Raw genomic sequence first — 27109 nt, 5'->3', positions numbered from 1 at the left:
AGAAGAAAACATAAGGGAAAAAGCTTCATGACATGGATTTGGCAATTTTTTTTGTAATACAACAACAAAGGCATAAGCAACAAACAGAAACAGACAAGTTGGGCTTCATCAAAATTTAAAACTTTTGTGCAGCACGGGCCACTGCTAACACAGTAAAAAGGCAACCTGTAAAATGAAAGAAAATGTTACCAAATCATGTATCTAAAAGGGGATTAATATCAAGAATACATAGAGAAATCCTAAAACTCAACACCAAAAAAAACAAATGATCCAATTCAAAAACAGGCAAAGAACTTTATGAATAGATATTTCTCAAAAGACATACAAATGGCCAAGAAGCACATGAAAAGATGCTCAACATCACATTAAGCATTAGAAAAATATAAAACAAAACCACAATGACATGCCATTTCACACCTACTGAGAAAGTAAATACCAAAAAAAAATGAAAGTAAATGTTAGTGAGGATGTAAAGAAACTGGAACCCTTACACAATGCTGGTGGAAATGAAAAATGGTGCAGCCACTTGGAAAACAGTATGAAAGTGCCTCAAAAAATTAAAAATGCAATTACCATCTGATCCAGCAATTCTACTCCTGGGTATATACCCAAATAGTTGAACACAGAGGCTTGGGCAGATATTTATACAGCCATGTTCATACCAGTATTATTCCCTATAGCCAAAAGGTGGAAGTGACACAACTGTCCATTAATGGGCAAATGGATGAAAAGAACGTGGTGTATAAACACAATGGAATGTTATTTTGCAATAAAAACGAAGAAAATTGTGACACATGGTTTAACATGCATGAACCCTGAAGACACTGTCAGTGAAATGAGCCCGTTACAAAAGGACAAATACTGTATAATTACATTCATATGAGATACTCAGAGACCGAAAGTAGAATGGTGGGCCAGGAAGACGGGGGAATAAGGAACTGCTCTTTAATGAGTACAGTTTCAGTTTTGCAAGACAGAAAATGTTCTGTGTTTGGATGACAATAGTGGTAACACACAACACGAATGTACTTACTACCAATGACCCGTGTACTCAAAAACAGTTAAAATGGCAAATTTTATGTTAAGTACATTTTACCACAATTAAAAATTTTTATTAAAAAATTTAGCAGAGGGCCGGGCATGGTGACTCATGCCTGTAATCCCAGCACTTTGGGAGGCTGAGGCAGGCAGATCACAAGGTCAGGAGTTCAAGACCTGCCTGGACAATATGTTGAAAAACCCTGTCTCTACTAAAAATATGAAAATTAGCCGGGCATGATGGCAGGCACCTGTAGTCCCAGCTACTCGAGAGGCTGAGGCAGGAGAATTGCTTGAACCCAGGAGGCAGAGGTTGCAGTGAGACGAGATTGCACCACTGCACTCGAGCCTGGGCGACAGAGCAAGACTCCGTCTCAAAAAAAAAAAAATTTAGCTAGGCATAGTGGCACACATCTGTAGTCCTAGCTACTGGGGAGGCCAAGGTGGGAGGATCTTTTTTGAGCCCAGGAGTTCAAGGCTGCAGTGAGCTGTGATCACACCACTGCACTCCAGCCTGTGTGGAAAAGTGAGATCTTGTCTAAATAAATAAAATAAAATAAATAGTATGGCAAAAAAAAAGGAACTAGAGCAATATGTTTCATAAGAAAATATACCAAAAATTATATATATCAGTATATATAATATATATGAGTTATCTCTTAGTAATAGGACTAAAAAGATAATCTTCTATTACTTTCATACCACAGTGTTTTTCAAATTTTTCATCACTTTTTCTTTCGTATATGATAAAGTTAAAAAGAAAAGGTTGGTGATTGTTTAAGTAGGCCTAATTTCAAGGCTAAGAGGTTTTCAACAGAAACAACTTTGTAAAATTATGACAAAAGTATCATTAAACAGTATTTTCCAATAAAAATTCTCTCTAAAATCAGTATTTTATGAATACAACAGAAATTCATCTCAATCTTAATTGCCTTTAAGAAAGGGCAAAAATTGGCTGGGCACAGTGGCTCAGACCTGTAATCCCAGCACTTTGGGGGGCCAAGGTGGGTGGATCACGAGGTCAGGAGATCGAGACTATCCTGGCTAACACGGTGAAACCCAGTCTCTACTGAAAATACAAAAAAATTAACCGGGCGTGGTGGCGGGCGCCTGTAGTCCCAGCTACTCCGGAGGCTGAGGCAGGAGAACTGCATGAACCCGGGAGGCAGAGCTTGCAGTGAGCCGAGATTATGCCACTGCACTCCAGCCTGGGCAACAGAGTGAGATTCCATCTCAAAAAAACAAAAAGGCAAAGATTTTTCTAAAGCTTTATTAATTTTTTAACTCTGATACTGATGTATAGTTTTTCATATTATTGATGCTACTGCTTCGTGCTTTTGAGAATTCTCATATAAAATTCACCTATACGTCTAATTCTTCATAATTTCTCACAAATTGTATCCAGTTTTTGGGTTAAGGTCTATAAAATTAAAATCATGCTTTTGGGTTAAGGTCTATAAAAGTTTAAAATGGTTTAAACTTTTTATATGAACAATTCAACATACTCATTAAATATTTTTTAAAACCTACTATGGATAAAATTATCTTCTTTAGTTTGCTATGCAAAATTTCCTATTGAAACTACAGGTCACAGACAGATATTTTCATCTTTCAATATTATATTTTGTTTTTAAAAATGTCACTGATTCCATTCACTCTCTTCCCTCCCTTCCTATCCTGTCTTTTTATTCTTATCTCCACTGACTTCTCAAAAAAGAATAATCAAATAAACAGATCTATTAAATTTCTATTCTATACAGAAAAGCATCAGGATTAACTAAAATAGAAAATTTATATGCATTAAAATTATTAGCAAGCAGAAGCTATCCTTGTAATTAGTTAATTTGCAGGCTTAAAAAATTGAAAGCAACTACCCTAAAACTCATTAGTTATATCAAATACCTGCAATAATGTTTCAGCAGCTTTTGAAGTATTTCTTTGATAGTAACATAAGAAGAAAACTTTACAAATATTGCAAATTTGTTATATGCTAGATGTTCTGCCAGAAAACAGCGATAACAATAGTTAAATGAATGTGGCTCTTTTCCTAATACAATTTAATGACCTTGTTTACTTCCTGTTTCTTTTCTTAAATAAAACTCTTCAAAGTACCAGAGAATTTACTGAAAATTATTATATTTTCTTAAATGAAACATGTCCTGATAAGAAGTATTATATTTTCTTAAATGAAACATGTCCTGATAAGAAGTAATTTAATCCATTACCTGAATAATTACACATTAAACATCTATCACCCACAATGATTTACTGATTAACAAACCAAGAAGAATTACTCGTTATTAAATGTTTTAATACAAAGTATGTTCCATCTCCCACTTAACAAAGTTTCATTCAGCAAAGTTGTTCCACATGGCATACAGTCAACTATCTCTCAGGTCCCTTTAATCCAATTTATATTTTAATTTGATAGAATAAACTTATTCATTAACTACATACGCTGACAGAATACTAACAAAGAGACACCTAAAGTTGTTTTAACAAAATGAAGGCAGTGTTTTAAAATCTCTGCCAGATTCATCAGAGACTCTTCAAAAATATTAATTTATAAATCAGTAAGATGAATCTAAACTTCTATTTAATTCTTAGTCTTAAATTTTCATTTATTCTTTTTTTTTTGTTAAGAGATGGGGTCTCACTCTGTTATTCAAGCTGGAGTGCAGCGGTGTGACAGTAACTCACATTGACTTGGATTCTTGGGCTCACGTGATCCTCCTACCTCAGCCTCCCAAGTAGCTGGGACCACAGGTATGTGCCACCACATCCAGCTATTTTTTTTTTTTTTTGGTAGAGATGGGGTCTCGCTTTTTTGCCCAGGCTGATCTCCAACTCCTGGCTTCAAGCAATCGTCCTGCTTCAGCCTCTCAAAGTGCTAGTTTTACAGGTGTCAGTCACCAAACCTGGCCTTTGTTTTGTTGTTGTTGTTCTTTGTTTTAAACGAACAAATGAAAATGCTTAATGAAACAGGAATAGATCTTACCAATGCAGGCCACTGAATCTGTTTGCTCTTTGATCCCTGAGTCTGGCTAGGGTCATTCCTTTTGGCCCAGATTAAGTGGTATTCCACCAAGAAAGTTGAAAAATCTTCATAAACTTTAACCCACTCTCGTTTATCCCATTCAAGATCATCAAATTCCACATACACCTATGAAAACAAAAACACAAAATTCAATTAGCAAAATAGAAGAGTGGTATATCTTTTTTTACTAATGCATAATAATTGTACATATTTATGGGGTACATATGATATCGTGATACATGCACACAATGTGTAATGATCAAATCAGGGTAATTAGAATATCCATCACCTCAAATATTTATCATTTGTGTTAGAAACATTTCAAATCCTCTTCTAGCTATTTTGAAAAATACAATAAATTATTGCTAACTATGGTTACCATACTGTGCTATCGAACACTAGCACTTACTCCTTCTATCTAATTGTAGGAAGCAGAAAGGGGAACTCTAGTACACTGTTGGTGGGAATGTAAATTAGTACCTCCAGTATGGAAAACAGTATGGAGGTTCCTCAAAACACTATAAGTAGATCTATCATAGGATCTGGTAATCCCACTGCTGGGTAAATGTCCAAAAGAAAGGAACGTATATTGAAGAGACAGCTGCACATCAGTGTTTATTGCAACACTATTCCTAAGAGCCACGATAATGGAATGAACCTAAGTATCTATCAACATATGAACGGGTAAAGAAAATGTGGTATATATATACACAATAGAATACAATTAGGCCATAAAAAAGAATGAAATCTTGTCTTTTGCAGCAATATGAATAGAACTGGACGTGATTATGTTATATGAAATAAGCCAGGTACGAAAGACAGATATCACATGTTCACACTCATACGTGGGAGTCAAAAACATGGATCTTGACCCAGCATGGTGGCTCATGCCTGTAATGCCAGCACTTTGGGAGGAGGAGATGGGAGGATCACTTGAGCCCAGGACTTCAAGATCAGCCTTGGCAACATAGTGAGACTCTGACTCTCACAAAAGAGAAAAGTAAATAACTTAGCTGGACATGGTGGCACGTGCCTTTAGTCCCAGCTACTCAGGAAGCTAAGACAGGAGGATCACTTGAGCCCAGGAATTTGAGGCTACAGTGAGCTATGATAGCTACAGTGAGCTATGATCGCACCACTGCACTGCAGCCCAGGTGACAGAATGAGACTCTGTCTATTTAAAAAACAAACAAAAAGTGGATCTCATCATGGAGGTAGAGGGTAGAATGATAGTTATCAGAGACTAGGATGGGTGAAGGAGGAGAAGAAAAGAGGCTGGTTAATGAGTATAACAATATTTCAAAATATAAGCCATGAACTTGAATTAGAAAGGACATTAACAAATTCATTCTTTAACTTAACATTTTTCATAAAACCATCATTTAACTTCCCTTAATCAGATTATACCCCTTACTTATGACAGGGAGATAAACCATAACTATATCGAGTAAAGCAATTTACAGAGTGTTGATCAGTAAAGATTAGCCCATTATCTTCTAAATGTACACTTAATAATGATGTCTGTACTGATGACTCTAGAAGGAGAGGTTAGAGAATGTTTTTAAAGAGTAAATAGTAGCCATACGCGATGGCTCATGCCTGTAACTCCAGCACTTTGGGAAGCTAAGGCGGGTGGATCACCCGAGGTCAGGAGTTCGAGACCATCCTGGCCACACAGTGAAACACCATCTCTACCAAAAATACAAAAATTAGCTGGGTGTGGTGGCGGGTGCCTGTAGTCCCAGCTACTCAGGAGGCTGAGGCAGGAGAATGGCTTGAATCCAGGAGGCGGAGGTTGCAGTGAGCCAAGATCAGGCCACTGCACACCAGCCTGGGTGATAAGAGCAAAACTCTGTCACACACACACAGAAGAGAGTAAATAGTAAATACTTCAGATTTTGCAAACCAGATGGTTTCTGTCATAATTATTTCCTTCTGTCTCTGTCACAGACAGAGACAACCACAGACAATATGTAAACAATTGAGCTTGACTTTATGCTAATAAAACACTACTTACAAAGGTATTCAATGGTACAAAGATGGCTCAACATATGACGTTCAATTAATGTAATATACCACATTAACAGAATAAAGGAAAAAAAATCATCTTTAATGATGCAGAAAAAGCATCTGACCAAATTCCATGGCTTTTCATGATTAAAAACATGCAACAAACTAGGAACAGGACGAAAATATCTAAATATAAAAAGGTCTATATGAAAAACCCACTGCTAACATCATACACAACAGTAAAAAATCAAAAGCATTTCCTTTAAGATGGGAACAAGACAAGGATGTTATAATTTGGAAAACTGAAGCTGACTCTATGCTCATAGGACATTCAATCATTCAACCCTTCGCTCCCCTACTTTCATTCTTTTGCGCTGGAAGCAGTCTTCTCATCACTTATATTTTTATCCTAATTCTGCCACCCATCTTCTGCTCCCTTACACCTGAAGAGTTTCCATTTCCACTTATTTGAATCATGGTTGCTCTTTTGGCCTAGCTCAAGTTCTTCCATGATGTTTACATCCCCCAACTTCAACTCCAACTTAGCTTTGAATTTCTACTGCAATTACTTTTTTTACAGCTTACACTGTATTAGTATATAAGCAAATACCATCCTATATTTTTAAGTGTAATAAAAGTATCTTTAAATTATGCATGTAAACTCACTAAGGTAGAACTGTTCTTTCGTTTATTTTTAGTGCTCACTACAGTGCTGCATACATATAAAGTTTTTAATTAACATTAAAAATCTCCTGACTCTTAGACTCAATCATGGTCTTTAAAAAATAAAAGCAACCTGGTAAAAGGTTAAGTTTGATTTGGTGGTGTTTATACTGCTGCCCACTAGGAAGCTTCTTTAAAAAAAAAAAAAAAAAGCTTATCTATTAGAATATCCACTAAAGATATTCATTAAAGCTTATCTATTAGAATGAGGAAAGAAAAATGCACTGGTCAAGGAGTTAACATCTGTTTCTAGTTAACTATCCATACCAAGTCAAGGAAGAAATCCAAGTCAAGGAAGAAGCCAACAAAACAGCTGGCTACTTCTAATAAAACCCATCGTTAAGGGTACCTCCTTGCCTGTAATCCCACCACTTCGGGAGACACAGGTGGGAGGATCACTTAAACTCAGGAGTTCAAGACCAGCTTAGGCAACACAGTAAGACCTTGTCTCTACAACAAATGAAAAAAATTAGCCAGGCATGGTGGCATGTGCCTATGGTCCCAGAGACTCAGGAGGCTAAAATGGGAGGGTTGCTTCAGCCAGGGAGGTTGAGGCTGCAATGAGCCATGATCACACCACTGCACTGCAGCCTACGTGACAGAGCAAGACCCAGTCTCAAAAAATAAAAATCAAAAACAATGTACACACTTTAACTTAAAAATGTTCTTACTGCCAAAAAAACGGTAACAATCATCTGAGCTTTCAGAGAGTTGTAGTATCTTTTTGCCGATAAAGTGCCTTGCCTCAACGTTTTTGGCTGCTGACTGCTCAGGGTGGTGGTAGCTCAAGGTGGGGTGTTTGTGACAATTTCTTAAAATAAGACAACAAAAGTTTGTCACATCTATTAATTCTTCCTTTCATCAAAGATTTCCCTAGGGCATGCAATATTGTTGGCCACTTTACCCACAGCTGAACCTCTTTTGAAACTGGAGTCAATCCTCTCACAAGCTAAGGTTGCATTATTACCAAAGGTTAAGTAGCATTCAGTTCTATTTCAAAAAACCATGTTCTTTGCCCATCCATAAGAAACAATGCCTCATCCATTCAAGTTCAACCATGAGATTACAGCAGTTCTCTCACATCTTCAAGCTCTACTTTTGATTACAAATCTCTTGATATATCTACCACATCTGCAATGACTTCCCCCTTGAAAGTCTTAAACACCTCAATGTTGATATTTTTGACCTCCTCCCATGAAACATGAATGTTCTTAATGGCATCTAGAATACCGAATCCTTTCCAAAAGGTTTTCAGTTTACTTTGCTCAGATCCATCAGAGGAATCACTATCTCTGGCAGCTATAGCTTTACAAAATGTATTTCTTAAATAATAAGACTTGAAAATCAAAATTATTCCTTGATCTATGGGCTGCAGAATGAAAATTGTACTAGCAGGCATGAAAATATTAATCTCCTTGAGAGCTCTTGGGTGACCAGATGCACTGTCAATGAGAAGTAATACTTTGAAAGGAATCTTTTTCTCTGAGTAGTACATCTCAACAGTGGGCTTAAAATATTTAGAAAAACCTACTATAAACAGATGTGCTGTCATCCAGGCTTTGTTGCTCCATTTACAGAGCACCTGCAAAGTAGATTTAAAATAATTCTTAGGGGCCCTAGGATTTATGGAATGGTCAATGAGCAATGACTTCAACAAAAAGTCACCAGTTACTGTAGTCCCTAACAAGAGAGTCGGCCTGTCCATAAGGCTTCTCCATATCAGCAATAACAACGTTTCACTTTCTTATCATCCCTGTGTTTACTGGAGTAGCACTTTTAATTTCCTTCAAAAGCTGTTCCTTGGCAATAACAACTTGTCTAACTGTGTGGTGCTACAGGCCTAGCTTTGTGCTCTGTCTTGGCTTTGACATGCCTTCCTCGCTAAGCTAGCTTTCTGATTTCAAGTTAGAGATGTGTGACTATTCCTTTCACTTGAAAACATACAGGCAACTATAGGATTATTAATTGGATTAATTTCAATATTATTGTGTCTCAAGGAATAGGGAGGTCCGGAGGTTCAAGAAGAGGGAAAGAGACAGGGGAATGGCTGGTTAGTGGAGCAGTCAGAACACACATAGTGTTCTGGATTAAGTTTGCCTTCTTATACGGGTGTGGCTTCTGGTGCCCAAAACAATTACAATGCTAACATCAAAGATCACTGATGACACATCACCATAAGAGATGTAATAGTAATAATAATGAAAGTTTGAAATATCGTGATAATTGAAATGTAACAGACCCATGAAAATATTTTTCCACATGCAGCTGGAAAAATGGAACCGACAGACTTAATAGATGCAAAGTTGTCACAAATCCCATGCCTTCCCTGCCCCTGCCTTTTTTTTTTTTTTTTTTTTTTTTTTTTTGCTTTTTTTAAGAGATAGGGTCTTGCTCTATCACACAGGCTGGAGTATAGTGGTAAGATCATAGCTCCCTGTAGCCTCCAACTCCTAGGCTCAAGCAATCCTCCCACCATGGCCTCCCAAGCATCTGGGACTACAGGTGCATGTTACCATGACTCGGCTAATGTTTCCTTTTTAAATTTATTTTAGACATGGGGTCTTGCTATATTGTTCAGGCTGGTCTCAAACTCCTGGCCTCAAGCAATCCTCTCACCTCAACCTCCCGAGTAACTGGGATTACAGGTGCATGTCATTTCACCTATCATAAAACCTCAAATTTGTTTAAAAACATTCAGCATCTGCTAAGTGCAATAAAGCAAACTACGATAAAAATGTATATTTACTTATATATAGGTTTGTATAACCCAGGATACTCCAGATCCTGATTTGAACAGTATTTTAAGATAATAAAAAGTAGAAAAAAATGAAGAAGAAACATAACAAAAATGTTCAGAGCATATACGGTGAAAACTACAATACACCAAACATGGAAACTTAAGTCTTAAATAGATACATTGTGTTCACAAATGAAAAGATTCACTATTGTAAAGAATAAACTCTCTTTGGATGCAGGCTAACCCTAAAAAATGTGAAACATACACACATACACAGACACACACACACACACCCCAAAGAATAAGTTATCTCCCAAATCAACAGCCCTGAAGGAAAACACAAGGTACTAGCCGGACCCCACCCTCCCTAGCAGTGGGGTAACTAGGCATTTTCATATGCCCTAAACACAAACTTCACAGACCCCAGCATCTGTACTGTGGGCTACTGCTGCCAGGGTCAACACCCTAGCAAAGTGCACCTGCCCAGTTACCAGTTGCCTGCCTACAGCTGCTCCAACAGAAAGCAACCCACCTTCCCCACTAGCAGGGCTGCAACATGATGGCTGGAGCCCTCACCTGACCATTCCACTGGTAGTCTGGGGATCATGCCACCCCTGTTGACCACAGCCAGTGCCTGCACAAACAATCAGGGAACCTGAGGACGGGTCTGCTCATCCAAGTTCAGCCCCCTCCAGTATGTAAGCACATTGCTCAGGGTCTGGAGATTACCCTGCTTAGTCTACCACCATTGGTACCTGAGCACTTTTTCCAGGGGCCAGGGTCCATTCAACTGACCACTATCACCAAAGCTGACACCCACCCACGTGGGCACCTGCAGCAGGCCTGGAGACTGATTTAGTCAGCCTGTCACAACCACTGCCAACACCAAACTGAAATGCTTGGGTTCCAGGGGGTTGTCCTGCCACTGCTACTGACATCAACTATGCCATGCCTACCGCCCAGGGCCCAGTAACCTGCCCACTCATTCACCCCACTACTGCCATTCCTGGCACCCAAGCAAGCTGCCTGGAAGCCCAAGAACTGAACTGCACAGACCCACTAACTCTGGTGGCAGCATATGCCACACTGAAGCCCCAAAACAGACATGATCTTCTGACTACCACCAAAGGAGCCCAAAGTGGCCCATGTGGCAACCCATTCCCTAATAAAATGTCACCACAGCTTCCATTAAGAACCACCCACTAAACCACAGAAGAAATCACAGACAACACTGACCCTGTTTAACGCCTAAAAAAATCACATGGAGTCTACACCACTGCATATATCCAGAATCAAAGAAAAAGTGCCCTACCCAACCAACACCACAGATACATCTCTAGGAAAAATTCCTCCCCTATGAAAGGAAATTCAAACTATTGGAAGAAGTGACTGTCAATACCTGATGCATAGATATCAATGTAGAAATAAAAGAAACAAGAAAAAGCAAGAAAATGTGAATCCATGATAATAAATTCAAAGGAACACAGTAATTCTCCAACAACAGATTCCAATCAAAAAGAAATTTATAAAATCTTGGAATTGAAAATATTGACACTAAAGTATTCTGTTACACTGAGATACAAAGAAAATAATACAAAGAAAAGAAAAACAATTCAGGATATGAATGAAAAATTCACCAAAGAGACAGCATAAAAAAGGATGAAACAAATTCGGGACCTGATGTATTCATTGAATGAAACAACATACATTCAAACCTTCAACAGACTAGATCTAATAGAAGAAAAAATCTCAGAACTTGACAGACCTTTTGAAACAACCCAGTCAGAAGAAAAAAGAAAAAAAAAATTTTTTTTTTTGAGACGGAGTCTCGCTGTGTCGCCCAGGCTACAGTGCAGTGGCGCGATCTCAGCTCACTGCCAGCTCCACCTCCTGGGTTCATGCCATTCTCCTGCCTCAGCCTCCGGAGTAGCTGGGACTACAGGTGCCCACCACCATGCCCGGCTAATTTTCTGTATTTTTAGTAGAGACGGGGTTTCATCGTGTTAGCCAGGATGGTCTCGATCTCCTGACCTTGTGATCTGCCTGTCTCAGCCTCTCAAAGTGCTGGGATTACAGGCGTGAGCCACTGCGCCCGGCCGAAAAAAGAAAATTTAAATTTTCTTAAAGAACGAGCAAATCCTCATCACATATAGGACATCATAAAGCTACCAAATTTTCAAATTTTTTTGTGTTTGAGGAGGCAACAAGAAAACTTGAAGGGCTAGAAAGTCTGTTTAACAAAATAATAGATGAAAACTTCGCAAGGCTAGCAAAAAGTTTAGATACCCAGATAAAGCACAAAGATCCCCAAAGGTATATAATTCAAAAATATCTTTTCCAGAGCACCTTATAGCAAAAATGTCACTAAGTCAAAGACAGAGAATTCTTTAAAAAGCAAGACATAACTATCTAGTCACTTATTAATGAACCCCAATCAGACTAATGGCAGTTTCTCTGCACAATCCTTACAGGGCAGGAGACAATGGGATAACAGGTTCAAAAAGCTGAAGGAGAAAAAAAAAAGCCGAATATACTATACCAAACAATGTTATCCTTCATAAATGATGGGGAAATAAAGTCTTTCCCAAACAAGTAAAAGCAAGAAAATTCATCATCACTAGACCAAATCTACAAGAAATGCTTAAAGGAGTCTGATGCTGGGAAAATAAAGAATGGTATCTATCATCATGAAAACACGCAGAATATAAACCCCAGTGGTAGAGCAAATACAATCAAGGAAGAAAAAAGCCTCAAACGATAGCACTACAGAAAACCACCAAACCACAATGTTAACAAGAAGAGAGACAGGAACAATGAATACACAAAACAACCAGGAATTAAGTAATAGAATAACAGGAATAAGCCCTCACATGTTAATAATAAAACAGATTAAAGTGTCAGACTAGTTGAAATGATTTAAAATAATGGCACAACTATATGCTGCCCATAAGAAACTCATCTCCCCTATAAAGGTACATATAAACTGAAAGTAAAGGAATACAAAAGACATTCCATGCAAATAGAAGCCAAAAGTGGGGAGAAGTAGCTACAATTAAACAGTCAAAAGCAGTAAAAGGAGACAAGGTAATTATATAACGATAAAAGAGATTGATTCAGCAAGAAAATATAACAATTCTAAACATATATGCACCAAACAGCAGAGGACCCAGATGCATAAAGCAAATATTATTAGACCTCAATGGAGACCAGGTGTGGTGGCTTACACCTGTAATCCCAGCACTTTGGGAGGCCAAGGTGGGCAGATCACCTGAGGTCAGGAGTTCAAGACAAGCCTGGCCAACATGGTGAAACCCTACCTCTACTAAAAATACAAAAATTGGTGACACGCCTGTAATCCCAGCTACTCAGGAGGCTGAGGCAGGAGAACCACTTGAACCTGGAAGGCAGAGGTTACAGTGAGCTGAGATCGTGCCAATACAGTCCAGCCTGGGTAACAAAGTGAGACCCTGTCTCAAAAAAAAAAAAAAAAAAAAAAGATCTAAATGGAGAGAAAGAGTACAATAATAATTGGGGTTTCCAACAAACCACTCTCAGCATTAGGGAGATCATCTAGTCATCTAGACAGAATTTTTTCTTTTTTTTTTTTTTCCCAAAAACTCACTGCATGCTAACAGACAGAAAATTAGAAAAGAAACATTAGATTTAAACTGCACATTAGACCAAATGGACCTAACAAACATTTATAGAACATTTCATCCCACAGCTAAAGAACACATATTCTTCTCACCAGCAAATGGAAGATTCTCCGAGATAGACCATATTTTTGGACACAAATAGAGTCTCAACAAATTTTTAAAAATTAGAATTGTATCAAACCTCTCAGACCACAATGAAATAAAACTAGAAATCAACAAAGAGGAACTTTGAGAAGTGTACAAATACATGGAAAGTGAACAACATGCTCCTAAATGACCACTAGCTCAAGAAAGAAACTAAGGATGAAATCAAATGTAGCTTTACAATAAATAAAAATCAATTCAAAACATACCAAAATCTAGAGAATATTTAATAAAGTAGTGCTAAGATGGAAGTTCGTAATTAATAAATACCTATATCCAAAAAGTAACAGAATTTCAAATAAAGTGTCAAACCATACATCCCATGAAAACAGAATAGAACACGACAAGCCCAAAATTAACAGAAGGAAAGAAACAATTAAGATCAAGAAGAAACAAATGCAACAGATACTAACAAAATACAAAGGATCAATGTAATGAAAAATTGTTTTTTGAAGAGATAAACAAAATCAATTAACTGCTTGTTGAGAATAAACAACAAAAAAGGATACCCAAATAAACAAAATCAGAAATGAAACAGGAGAAATTACAACTGATACCACAGAAATACAAAAGATCATCAGAGACCATTATCAACAACTATACAAAAACAAACTGGAAAACCTTGAAGAAATGGATAAATTCCTGGACACATACAACTACCAAGATTGAATCAGGAAGAAACAGAAAATCTAAACAAACTGATAACAAGTAATGAGGTAAAATTAGTAGTAAAAATTCTCCCAAAAAAGAAGAGTTCAGGATCAGATGGCCCCACTGCAGAACTCTATCAAACTTTGAAACAACTAACACCACTTCTCCTCAAACTAGTCCAAAAAACTGAAGAGGAGGGAATTCTTCCTAATTTATTCTAAGAGGTCAGCATTATATTACCCTAATACCAAAACAAGACAAGAATGCTACAACAACAACAACAAAATAAAACTACAGGCCAATATCTCTGACGAACATACATACAAAAATTCTTATCAAAATAGAAAACCAAATTCAACAGCACATCAAAAACATGAAGATCAAGTGAAAATTTTCCCAGGGATGCAAGGATGGTTCAACATATGTAAATCAACAGTCATGAATCATCTTAATAGGCACAGAAAAAGTATTTGATAAAATTCAACATTCCTTCATGATAAAAACTCTCAACATTCTAAGCACAGAAGAAAAATACCTCAACATAATAAAGGCCACTTGTGACAAACAACAGCTAGCATAATCTTGAATGGGGAAAACTGACAACCTTCCCTTTAAGAACTGGAACAAAACAAAAAAGCCGCCACTCTATTCACTCCTATCCAACATAATACTGCAAGTCCTAGCCAGAGCAATCAGGCAAAATAAGGAAATAAAGGCATCCAAATTGGGAAAGAAGAAGTCAATGTGTCCCTCTTTGAGAATAATGTGACTGTGTATCTAGGAAAACCTAAAGATTCCACCAAAAACCTCATAGAACTGATCAATTCAGTAAAGTTGCAAGATAAAAAAATCAACAAGCAAAAATCAGTAGCATTTCTATATACCAATAATGCAATAGCTGAGAAACATATCAAGAAGGTGGCCAGGCGTGGTGGCTGATGCCTGTAATCCCAGCACTTTGGGAGGCCGAGGCGGGTGGATCACGAGGTCAGGAGATGGAAACCATCCTGGCTAACACGGTGAAACCCCGTCTCTACTAAAAATACAAAAAATTAGCTGGGCATGGTGGCGGGTGCCTGTAGTCCCAGCCACTTGGGAGGCTGAGGCAGGAGAATGGTGTGAACTTGGGAGGCAGAGCTTGCAGTGAGCCAAGATTGCGCCACTGCACTCCAGTCTGGGCGACAGAGTGAGACTCCGTCTCAACAACAACAATAACAACAACAAAAAAGAAGGCAATTCCATTTATAATACCTAAAGAAAAAACATCCATGAATAAATGTACCCCAAAAGGGAAAAGATGCCTACAATGAAAACTACAAAACAGATGAATGAAACTGAAGACACAAATAGAAAGACATCCCATGCTCAAAAGAAGAATTAACATCATTAAAATGATCATATTGTCTGAAGCGATACAAAGATTCAATGCAATCCTTATCAAAATACCAACATCATTTTTCACAGAAATAGAGAAAACAATCCTAAAATTCCTATGGAAGTAAAAAAGAGCCTAAGGAGCCAAAGCAATCCTGAGCAAAAAGAACAAAACTGAAGGAATCACACTACACTACCCGACTTTAAAATATATTACAAGCCTACAGTGGCCAAAATAGGATGGTATTGGTTAAATTAAAATCATGTACTAACCAGGCTTTAAACCAAAAGTAAAAGTTGCTAACAGTGTAACATGTATTTAAAACCACTGATTTCTTTCACTGTCGCAATTTCCTCAGTTACAATTTTGCAAACACCGTCTCACAGCCAACAGATTTTTCACTAAGATTCCAAGAACATTCAACACATTATGTAAAGAACAACCATTTTGATAATTGGTATGTGAAAAACTGGATATCCACATGAAATGAAACTGGACCCCTATCTCTCACCGTATACAAAATTCAACTCAGGATGGATTAAAAACTTAAAACATAAGACCCAAAACTATAAAACTACTAGAAGAAAACAAAGGGAGAACACTTTAGGACACAGATTTATGCAAAGATTTTATGGCTAAGACCTGAAACTCCAGAGGCGATATAAATAATGATAAATGCGACTATATTAAACTGCACAGTTCTGCACAGCAAAGGAAACAATCAACAGAATGAAGAGACAACCTGTTGAATGGAAGAAAGTATTTGCAAGCTACTCATCGCACAAGTGACTAATAATTCAGAATATATGAGAAACTCAACAGTTTAAAAAAAAAATCCCATTAAAAAGTGGGCAAAAGGCCGGGCACGGTGGCTCATGCCTGTAATCCCAGAACTTTAGGAGGCCGAGGTGGGTGGATCATGAGGTCAAGAAATCAAGACCATCCTGGCCAACACGGTGAAACCCCATCTCTACTAAAAATACAAAAATTAGCTGAGCGTGGTGGCATGCACCTGTAATCCCAGCTACTCGGGAGGCTGAAGCAAGAGAACTGCTTGAACACGGGAGGCAGAGGTTGCAGTGAGCCAAGATCACGCCACTGCCCTCCAGCCGGGTGACAGAGCAAAACTTCGTCTCCAAAAAAAAAAAAAAAAAAGGTGGGCAAAAAAGTACATAAACACACACACACACACACACACACACACACACACACACACACACACCCACGTGAGCAAAGGACATAAACAGACATTTCTCAAAAGACAACATACAAACAGCCAACATCGTATATGAAAAAAAGTGAGTCCAGGAGCAGCGGCCCATGCCTGTAATCCAAGCACTTCCAGAGGCCAAGTTAGGGAGATCACCTGCGCCCAGGAGTTTGAGGCCAGCCTGGGCAACATGGTGAAAGCCCGTCTCTACAAAAAAATACAAAAAATTAGCCGGATGTGGTGGTGGACAACTGTAGTCCCAGCTAATCAGGAGACTGAGGCGGGAGAATCACTTGAGCCTGAGTTGATGAGGCTGAAGTGACCTGTGATCGCACCACTGCACTCCAGCCTGGGCAACAGAGTGAAATCCTGTCTCAAAAGTGAAAAAGAAAATAAAATGCTCAACAACATGAATCATCAGGGAAATGTATATATCTTAACCACAACGAGATCTTACTCCAGTGAGAAAGGCTATTATTAAAAAGACAAAAAATAACAGATGCTGGTGAGGATGTAGAGAAAAGGGAACTCTCATATACTGTTGACGGGAATATAAATTAGTACAGTCATTAGGAAAAACAGTATGGGGACTTCTGAAAACACTAAAAATATAACTACCATATGGTTCATCAATCTCACTACTGGGTATTTATCCAAGGAAAAGATACCAGCACATCAAAGGGACACCTGCACCCCCATTTTATTGCAGCACTATTCACAATACCCAAGATATGGAATCAACCTGTCTATTAACAGATGAATAGGTGAAGAAAATGTAGAATATATACATAATAAAATACCACCAAGATTTTTCTTCATCTCCTCAACTATTGGTAGATGAATAAATGGAGAAATGTGGAATTTATATACAAGTTTTGTGTACCTTCTAAAATTTACATGGGGGAGGGAAAAGGAAATAGAATTGCTAAATAATTTTGAAAAAGAACAAAGAGTTGCACAGTTCACATTACCTGGTTTGAAGACTGCATATAAAGCTATCGTAAAGGTGCTATGCACAGTGGCTCATGCCTGTAATCCCAGCACTTTCAGAGGCCAAGGCAGGCAGATCACCTGAGGTCGAGAGGAGTTCGAGACCAGTCTGGCCAACATGGCAAAGCCTCGTCTCCACTAAAAATACAAAAAATTAGCAGGGACTGGTAGTGTGCGCACCTGCAGTCCCAGCTACTCAGGAGGCTGATGAAGGACAATCGCTTGAACCCAGGAGGTAGAGGTTATAGTGAGCCGAGACTGTACCACTGAACTCCAGCCAGGGTGACTGAGTGAGACTCCGTCTCCAAAAAAAAAAAAAAGGCTACAGTAAAGGTATATGGCATCAAAAAAAAAACTAGACACACAGATGAATAAGAGAATAAAGTCCAGAAACAGATCCAAACAGAACTGACAATTGAATTTTTTTAAAAAATGTGCAAAGGTAATTCAAATGGGAATGGATAGTCTCTACAACAAATGATACTTCAATAACTGAATGCCTGCAGGGAGAAAATAAATAAATTCAATCCATACTCACTATATACAAAAATTAGACTGAAATAAATCAGACTTACACGTATAAGGTAAAACTTTGTCCAAGAAAATATAATATTCATGACCTCGGATTAAGCAAAGAATTCTTAGAAATGAGATCAAAAGCACAATCCATAAAAGAAAAAATGTGGGCTGGGCTCAGTGGCTCATGCCTGTAATCCCAGCACTTTGGGAGGCTGAGGCAGACAGATCACCTGAGGTTGGGAGTTCGAGACCAGCCTAACCAACATGGAGAAACCCTGTGTCTACTAATAATACAAAATCAGTCAGGCTTGGTGGCGCATGCCTGCAATCCCAGCTACTTGGGAGGCTGAGGCAGGAGAATCGCTGGAACCTGGGAGGTGGAGGTTGCAGTGAGCGGAGATCACGCCATTGCACTCTAGCCTGGGCAACAAGAGTGAAACTCCATCACAAAAAAAAAAAAAAGTGATGTTAGATGCCATCAAAATTGGAAATGTTTTACTCTGTGAAAATCAATGTTAAAAAAAATGAAAACAAGCCACAGACTGTAAGGAAATACTTACAAATCATGTATTTCACAAAAGACTTGTATCAAGAATATATAAAACACTTTCAAAACTCAATAAAAGAAAATTAATTCAAAAATATGGGCAAAAGATTTGAACATGTACTTCACTAAAGAAGACATACAGGCAGCAAGTAAGCACATCAAAAGATATTAAAAATCATTAATAATTAGAGAAATACAAATGAAGACCACAATGAGCTACTACTACACATCTATTAGAATGACTAAAATTTTTGGCCAGGTGCAGCGGCTCATGCCTGTAATCCCAGCACTTTGGGAGGCCAAGGCGGGCAGACCAGGAGGTCAGGAGATTGAGACCATCCTGACTAACATGGTGAAACCCCGTCTCTACTAAAAATACAAAAAATTAGCCGGGTGTGGTGGCGGATGCCTGTAGTCCCAGCTACTCAGGAGGCTGAGGCAGGAGAATGGCGTGAACCCGGGAGGCGGAGTTTACAGTGAGCCAAGATCGCGCCACTGAACTCCAGCCTGTGCAACAGAGGGAGACTCTGTCTCAAAAAAAAGAATGACTAAAATTTTTAAAACTGCCCAAAAGAATGGGAAGGATGCAAAGCAACTAACTCTGGATGCTGGTGGGAATGCAAAATGATAAACTACTTAAGAAAAGTAATTCCATACTTACATATTCACCCATGTGAATAACCTATATTTACACAAAAACCTGTACATGAATGTTTACAGCAGTTTTATTTTTAATAGACAAAAGCTGGAAAAAACCCAAATGTCCCCAAAATGAAGTGGGACAAACTGTAGCAGATAATATAATGAAATACTTCTCAGCAATAAACAAACTGTTGATATATGCAACAATAAAGATGAATTTCTAATGTTTTAGTATAATTAAAAGAAGCCTGACTCAACTCTATACACTGTATAATTCTATTCATGCGACACCCAAGAAAAAGACAAGAAAATCTAATGTTCAGAGTTGAGAAAAAAAGACAGTTGAAGGTTTCACTACAAAGAAATGGTAGCAAAAGTAATTTTATAGGGGAGTGATTGCACTGTTCTATGTCTTAATCGTCGAAATGGTTACAAGACTGCATTTGTCCTAATTTATAAACTTTTAAAAATAAGTAAATTTTACTCTAATTAAAAACAAATTAAATGCGTAACTAGAGAATTCATATAAAAAAGTTAAAAAGTGGGAATCAGCATGACTTAAAAAAAAACCCATGCCACTCCCTTCTCCCAAAGGCAATGATGATACATAGAGAGAGAGATTATACTATACATTCTAAATCTCACGTGCCTTTTATGTTAAAGGGTAGAAGAATGAGACAATAATCTCGAACAGAGGCTATATCCTAACACACTGTGGGCCGAAGATTACTGAACTTATACCCCATTATCACGGCACAAATTAGTCCCTGAACAGTATTTCCTAAGAGATAAAAAAGAACAGCCTTGTTAGTTCTATGACATATTCACCTCCACCTCTCCTTTTTTATTTTTTGCTTTAAAAAGGCAAATATAGGAGTAAAAGTAGGGGTGAGAAAGCAGCTATAGAAACGCTGCCAACTTGAGATTAAAGACATGTGGTGTGCACACAACAAATCAGATGATATACAACGGGCAATGTAGCGAATTTGGTTGAAAGAGAAAGCATTAACAGAATAGTATTCCCTAAATGAAACTGTGGTAAATCTTGGGTCCCAGAAAAGTTTAGGATATGGAATCTTATTTACAAGCTCAGAAACATTCGTTTCCAGGGAAATGTTAGAAAGGATATTTCTATTTTGTAGAGAAGAGAAACTAATAATACAATAGGCACAGAGCATTAGGTATGTCTTGTGATATACTTCCTTAGATTCAGCAAAAAAAAAAAAAGTATAAAATTTAAAAAAGGAAAGTAACAACTGGTATACAAACTACATCTCAGTTTCATAGAAATTTTCATTTTTTATACCTTCATATCACAGCCACGTTCAAGAAGAACTGGTTTTTGGGTTTTTTTTTTTTGAGACAGGGTCTCGCTCCCATTGTCTAAGCTGGAGTTAAGTGTCACAATCATGACTGAAGAAAGCTTTTCTAAGACTATTTACATGTATATATTTTTTCAGTAACACTATTTTGACAAATTAATGGATTGAATTTTTCCTATCAAACCCTATGAATCAGTAATTGTTTTGATCTCTTCATTCTTACTGGATCCACTATAGTGCTTACATTTAATAAATAACCACAGTCTTCAAACAAAAGTAACTATTATTTATTGAACTGATCTTTATTTTATTTTATTTTATTTTATTTTATTTCATTTGAGACAGAGTTTCGCTCTTGTCGCCCAGGCTGGAGTGCAATGGCACAATCTCGGCTCACTACAACCTCCGCCTCCCAAGTTCAAGCAATTCTCCTGCCTCAGCCCCCCGAATAGCTGGGATTACAGGCATGTGCCACCACACCCGGCTTATTTTGTATTTTCAGTAGAGACGGAGTTTCTCCTTGTTGGCCAGGCTGGTCTTGAACTCCTGACCTCAGGTGATCTGTCTGCCTCAGCCTCCCAAAGTGTTGGGATTACAGGTGTGAGCCACTGTGCCTGGCCTGTTTTATTTATTTTGATCTGACCTTTTTATTTATTGTATTTTTGAACAGGATCTCACTCTTGTCACCCAGGCTGGAGTACAGTGGCACAATCACGGTTCATTGCAGCCTCAAATTCCTGGGCTCAAACAATCCTCCCACCTCAGCTGTCCAAGTAGGTGGGATACAGTCATGTGCCACCACACCCAGGTAAGTTTTTTATTTTTTTCTAGACACAAGGTCCTACTATGTTGCCCAAGCTGGTCTTCAACTCTGAGGCTCAAGCAATCCTCCCTGCCTTGGCCTCCCAAAATGTTGGGATTATACAGGCATGAACCACAGTGCCTGGCTTGATCTTTTAACCAATGTTTCATCACCAGAAGAAAGTGAAAGTTACAAATAATTAAAGTTCATAAATAATTATTCAGCAATTTAGTCTCTTAACGTGTAACTTTGGAATATCAAAATGCTATTTTGAAAATAACCTAATTGTTCTTTTTAAAATTTTTAACCTTTTGTTACAGAGACAGGAACAGCAGATTTCCAGGTACTCATCATCCAGCTTCAACAATTCTCAACTCATGGCAAACCTTGTGTCAACTGAAAGAAGTATTAATTCTCTAAAACTATCCATTATTTAACAGGCAGTATTCAAGTTTCCCAGGATGGGTTGTTTTTCTTGTTTTTTCAGTTTGTTCAAGTTAAGATCTAAATAAGGTCCACATATTGCAACTGTTTGATATGACTTTTTTTTTCTTGCTTCCCCAGGTCACCCAACCATATATGACTCTTAAATCTATTATTTATAGGTTCCTCTTGCTTTTTCCCCTTGGTTAAAGAAATAAAGTCATTTCTCCCATACAGCCTTCAATTACCTGTATTTTACTATTCTGTGGCATTTTAAAATATGTTTCTCCATTCTTGTATTTCCAGTAATTGTTTAACTGGAGTATTAATCAAATTCAAGGTTGATAATTAGAAAAGACTACCTCATACATAATACGGTATTCTTCATCAAGAGGCACATATGTATTGTCTGATTATATTTTTATGTAACAGCAGCCAATGATAATTGTCTAAATCTAGTATTTCACTGAGATTTGCAAATAATGATATTCTAACTATAATTGCTTCATCATTTACTATCTGAAAAAAAATTTTTTTTTTTTTTTTTTTGAGACAGACTCTCACTCTGTCACCCAAGCTGGAGGGCAGTGGCGCAATCTCGGCTCACTGCAACCTCCACCTCCCAGGTTCGAGCGATTCTCATGCCTCAGCCACCTGAGTAACCTGGGATTACAGGCGTGTGCCATCACATCCAGCTAATTTTTGTATTTTTAGTAGAGACAGGGTTTCACCATGTTGGCCAGGCTGGTCTCGAACTCCTAGCCTCAAGTGTGATTCACATGCTTTGGCCTCCCAAAGTGCTGGCATTACACGTGGGAGCCACCGCTCCTGGCCACTGGAATATATTTTAAGTGAGAATTCCCTCATCAAACCTTTGGTTTCTTGGAGGTTGTTTCTAAAAAGAATAAATCCTTGATTTTTATGAGTTTTGAAATCAGTTGGTATCCTGACTTCCCTGAACAGTAAACAACAGATGTTTTTTAGGGAAAGCATCATAAACTTTCCGGATTTAAATAAATGTGATACGTATCAAATCACTGCAGTTGTTATTCTTATTGATGTCAAATTTTCCATCCTTGGTCAGTGAGACAATCTTCAAGGTAGCTCCTAAGTCCTTTAGATACGACCTTAGTAATCTCTTAATAGCTTCCTTGATTCCAGTATTACAAAATATCCCAGGGTCATCTTGTCCATTTCCTGCCCCAGACCTGAAATCAACCATATATCCAAGGAACCCTGGTACTTTTCTGCGGGAAACAGTGTTCAGAAACAACAATCAGAGTGCTAGGGGTGCTCATTACTCCTGATTTGGTCACCTTTTCTAGGCCTTTTTACAGTGGTCAGAATTAGTATACTGACACTTTCAAATAAAATTCTACACTGTTTTTCAACCTCCTTGATCTTTTATTTCTCTTATACTGAAAATCTTGTTATGCAACAACATAAACTCATTTACTTTGTCACACAATATATATACAACAGTCTAGAAATAATAATACTAACACTATGATTAAATGGTTTTTATTCCATTCTTTTTGTACAAAGGTATAACCCCCAGGCATATATAATTAAATCACTATGTTAAAAACACTTAAAATAGTTTCTTCCTATGGTTATGCCACTTAGGCTTCTGTTTCATTTTGCTTTTCCTTTTAGGATTTTTTTTTTTTAATGACAAAAACTTCTTTTAGGATTATGTAAAATATTGACATACTTGATTCAAAGTCACATCTAGAAAACAAGGTATATTCGGAGAATTCTAGCTAGTCCTTCTATACCTGTTCCCTATAATAAATTAGTTTTGGGTTAATTCCATTTTATAAAAAAAAAAAGTAGAAACATAGATATTCACATGAACACATACTCAAATATATTTACTTAAATAAAAAGCCTACTTTACCCACTGTTCTGTATCTTATTATTTTACTTAACAAAATGTACAGTAGCAATCACAGCTTAAAAGGTATTGTTTTTGATTTTTATACCTACATAATATCCCACTTGGCGCATGAACCATTTTATTCAATCACAACCCTAATAGATGGATATTTGGGTTGTTTCAATCTTTTGCTACTCTAAATAATGCTGCAATGAATATATCCTTGTGCATATGTCATTTTGTATTTTTGCCATTCTATCTTTAAGGTATACTCCTAAGGTAGGATTTCCTAGATCAAAGATAAATGAACATGTAATTTAGCTAGATGTTGACAAAACCCCATTATAGGAGGTTATACCACTCTGCATTCCAATAAACAACATGTGAGTGTGTCCATTCCTCTCCTCTACAGTCTCACCAATTGGGTGTGTTGTCCATTGAGGGAAGAGAAGCCAAGTGAGGGACTACCTTATAGGTGAACATTGTTAACTCAGTGTAGTTTGGTCCATTTTTTCCCGTTTATTTTCTAGTTCACTGATTTCTGCTCTTTACTTCCTGCCTTGTTCTTGAGTTTACTTTGTTCTTTTCTGCCTTTCCTCCGGCCCCGAGATGGAGTCCTGCTCTGTCGCTCAAACTGGAGTGCCATGGCACAACCTTGGCTCACTGCAACCTCTGCCTTCCAGGTTCAAGCAATTCTCCTGCCTCAGCCTCCTGAGTAGCTGAGATTACAGATGCAACCACCACACCCAGCTAATTTTTGTACTTTTAGTAGAGATGGGGTTTCACTGTTTTTCACCATGTTGGCCAGGCTGGTCTCCAACTCCTGACCTTGCAATCCACCCACCTTCACCTCCCAAAGTGCTGGGATTAAAGGTGTGAGCCACCACATCCAGCCCTTTTTGTTGTTGTTGTTGTTTTTGTTCTGAGGCAAAGTTTCACTTTTGTCACCAGGCTGGAGTGCACTGCAACCTCCGCCTCCCGGGTTCAAGCAGTTCTCCCTTCAGCCTCCTGAGTAGCTGGATTTACAGGTGCCCTCCACCACACCCGGCTAATTTTTGTATTTTTAGTAGAGACGAAGTTTCACCATGTTGGCCAGGCTGGTCTCAAACTCTTGACCTCAGGTGATTCACCCGCCTCAGCCTCCCAAAGTGCTGGGACTACAGGCGTGAGCCACTGCTCCCGGCCTCATTTCCTCTCTTGCGGTAGAACTTCAGGTCAATTTTTTTCTAACCTCTATTCTTTTCTATTATAAGCATGTGAAGATGCACATTTCTCTCTAATTCCATTTGAAGATGCACTGGCATATTCTAATTTGCTTTATTTTCATTATAATTCAGTTCAAAAGGACTTTTAATATTCCTTGTGATTACTTTGGCCAACAGGTTGTCGAAAATTGTCGTGTTTAATGTAAAAATATTTGGGTTTCTTTTTAGATACTGTACTTTTTGTTTTTGCTTGTAGAGCAGGATCTCACTGTATTGCCCAGGCTGGTCTCGAACTCTTGGCTTCATGCAATCCCCCCACCTAGGCCTCTTGTATTGTTACTGATTTCAAATTTAATTCCATTTTGGTCCGAGAATATACCCTTGTATTAATTCTGCCTGTTTCAATGTATTTAGGATTGTTTCATGGCCCAGCATATGGTCTCTCCTGATGAACATACCACCACGTACACTTGAAAAGAGTGTGCATTATGAAGCTTTGGGGATTGTTTTATAAATATCTCCTATATTCTGAATGTTTGTGTCCCCCACTAAAATTCGTATGTGGAAACCTAGTCACCATTGGGATGGTATTAAGAAGTGGGACATTCAGAAGTTGACTAACACATGAGAGCAGAGCCTTCATGTATAGAATACATACCCTAATAAAAGAGGACCCAGTAGGGCACAGTAGCTCACGCCTGTAATCCCAACACTTTGGGAGGCCGAGGCAGGCAGATCACCTGAGGTCGGGAGTTCGAGATCAGCCTGACCAACATGGAGAAACCCCATCTCTACTAAAAACACAAAATTAGCCAGGCGTGGTGGTGCATGCCTGTAATGTCAGCTACTCGGGAAGCTGAGCAAAGAGAATCGCTTGAACCTGGGAGGCGGAGTTTGCAATGAGCCCAGATAGCGCCATTGCACTCCAGCCTGGGCAACAAGAGCAAACTCCGTCTCAAAAAAAAAAAAAAAAAAAAAAGTGGGCAGGGGATTGTTTTCAAAAGCAAACATACGAAGGGCTAGAAAATGGTCAAAATCCATGAAAAAAATGCTCAATATCACAAATCATCAGAGAAATAAAAAATTAAAACCATAATTTACATATAAAATGAGAAAGTAAGTACATTTACGAAGAATACTTGTAACATTTCATTAAAATAAACTTTTCACTTTCCCTTTTCTTTTTAAAAATTGTTAGTCCTTTGTGTTGAGTGAATAAATGAAATTGTGACTGTGTAAATGAGCAGAAGCTTAATACTTGATGATATATAACACTCATCTAAACAGGATGTTTTTAGGAATATCATAATGCCTTACCCCCATTCCCAAAAGCTGTGCAGTCAAGTAGCTGTTTTCTTCATGCCACTTTGGGATAGAAAAATGTGATAATAAACCAACATTTCTGCACTTTAATTCCCTATCATGTTCCACTAAAGTATAAAATAGCCTCCAGAGCCCCAGCTTTAAGCTAGGAAGAGTCCCTGTAACTACAACCATATAATAAACATACTAGAAATTAGACTTCTGTTAGATTCTCACCACTCGATTTACTTTTTAGCAGTTTAATGGGTACATTTTTAAATCTCCCTTTTTGTGTGTGGAATAACATGTTAAAAACCTCAAAAAAGATGTCAAATCATGCCCCTTATTTTAAAATTTAGCATTCCATGGGACTAGAATAAAATCTAAGCTCTTTATGCTAGTTAAAAAGTCCCTGAAGATCTGGTTTCTGCAGACTCCTCTGACCTTGCTACAACCACTTGTCCCTTACTCTACGGATCAGTATGGTAATCTTCCTATTCCTGAAACATACCAAGCTCATTTTTCCATCACGGTAGAAGGAAAGCATGATTGAAATAATGTTTGAAACCAAAAGAAAGTTAAGGAGAAACTGAGATGGACAGACCACTCTCTGGATCTCTGCTTTTATTTTCTTAGGAGAAAGAGGTTAGTGTCAGCAAGCTGGAAATTTAAGTGTCACCAGGAAAGCCAAGGGATGCCCAAAGCTAGTATAAGTCATCCTACCACTCAAATGTACATTACTTATCCAAACTGTGTAGCTTTTTAAAACTTCAGAAACAAACTTCCAAAGTGCATTCCAGATAAGTACCAATTTAGTAAGACTGACAATGAATAAAGAGTACTTATAATATTTCTAAAATCTAATAAAGGTGGTACTTAAAATCACTTAAGGTCTTC

The 27109-nt window shown here is 37.9% G+C and overlaps 1 protein-coding gene across 5 annotated transcripts in view; it reads right to left on the bottom strand.

Annotated features, from left to right (window-relative positions):
• The window catches only part of JMJD1C (jumonji domain containing 1C), a 348302-nt gene that overhangs the window by 200613 nt on the left and 120580 nt on the right, over nucleotides 1–27109 (bottom strand). For all 5 annotated transcript variants that reach the window (XM_063710062.1, XM_031015682.3, XM_055353125.2 and 2 more), the window contains one exon: nucleotides 4037–4201. Coding sequence is in view for 2 of the 5 variants with exons in the window: in XM_063710060.1 (XP_063566130.1) it covers nucleotides 4037–4201 (165 nt within the window). In the remaining 3 variants the exon portion in view is untranslated. The remainder of the gene's footprint in view (nucleotides 1–4036; nucleotides 4202–27109) is intronic.

Source organism: Gorilla gorilla, chromosome 8, assembly GCF_029281585.2.
Source record: "Gorilla gorilla gorilla isolate KB3781 chromosome 8, NHGRI_mGorGor1-v2.1_pri, whole genome shotgun sequence".
Classification (NCBI taxonomy): domain Eukaryota; kingdom Metazoa; phylum Chordata; class Mammalia; order Primates; family Hominidae; genus Gorilla; species Gorilla gorilla.
The sequence above is the reverse complement of the archived record's forward strand: the minus strand, read 5'-3'. Positions and strand labels throughout refer to the sequence as shown.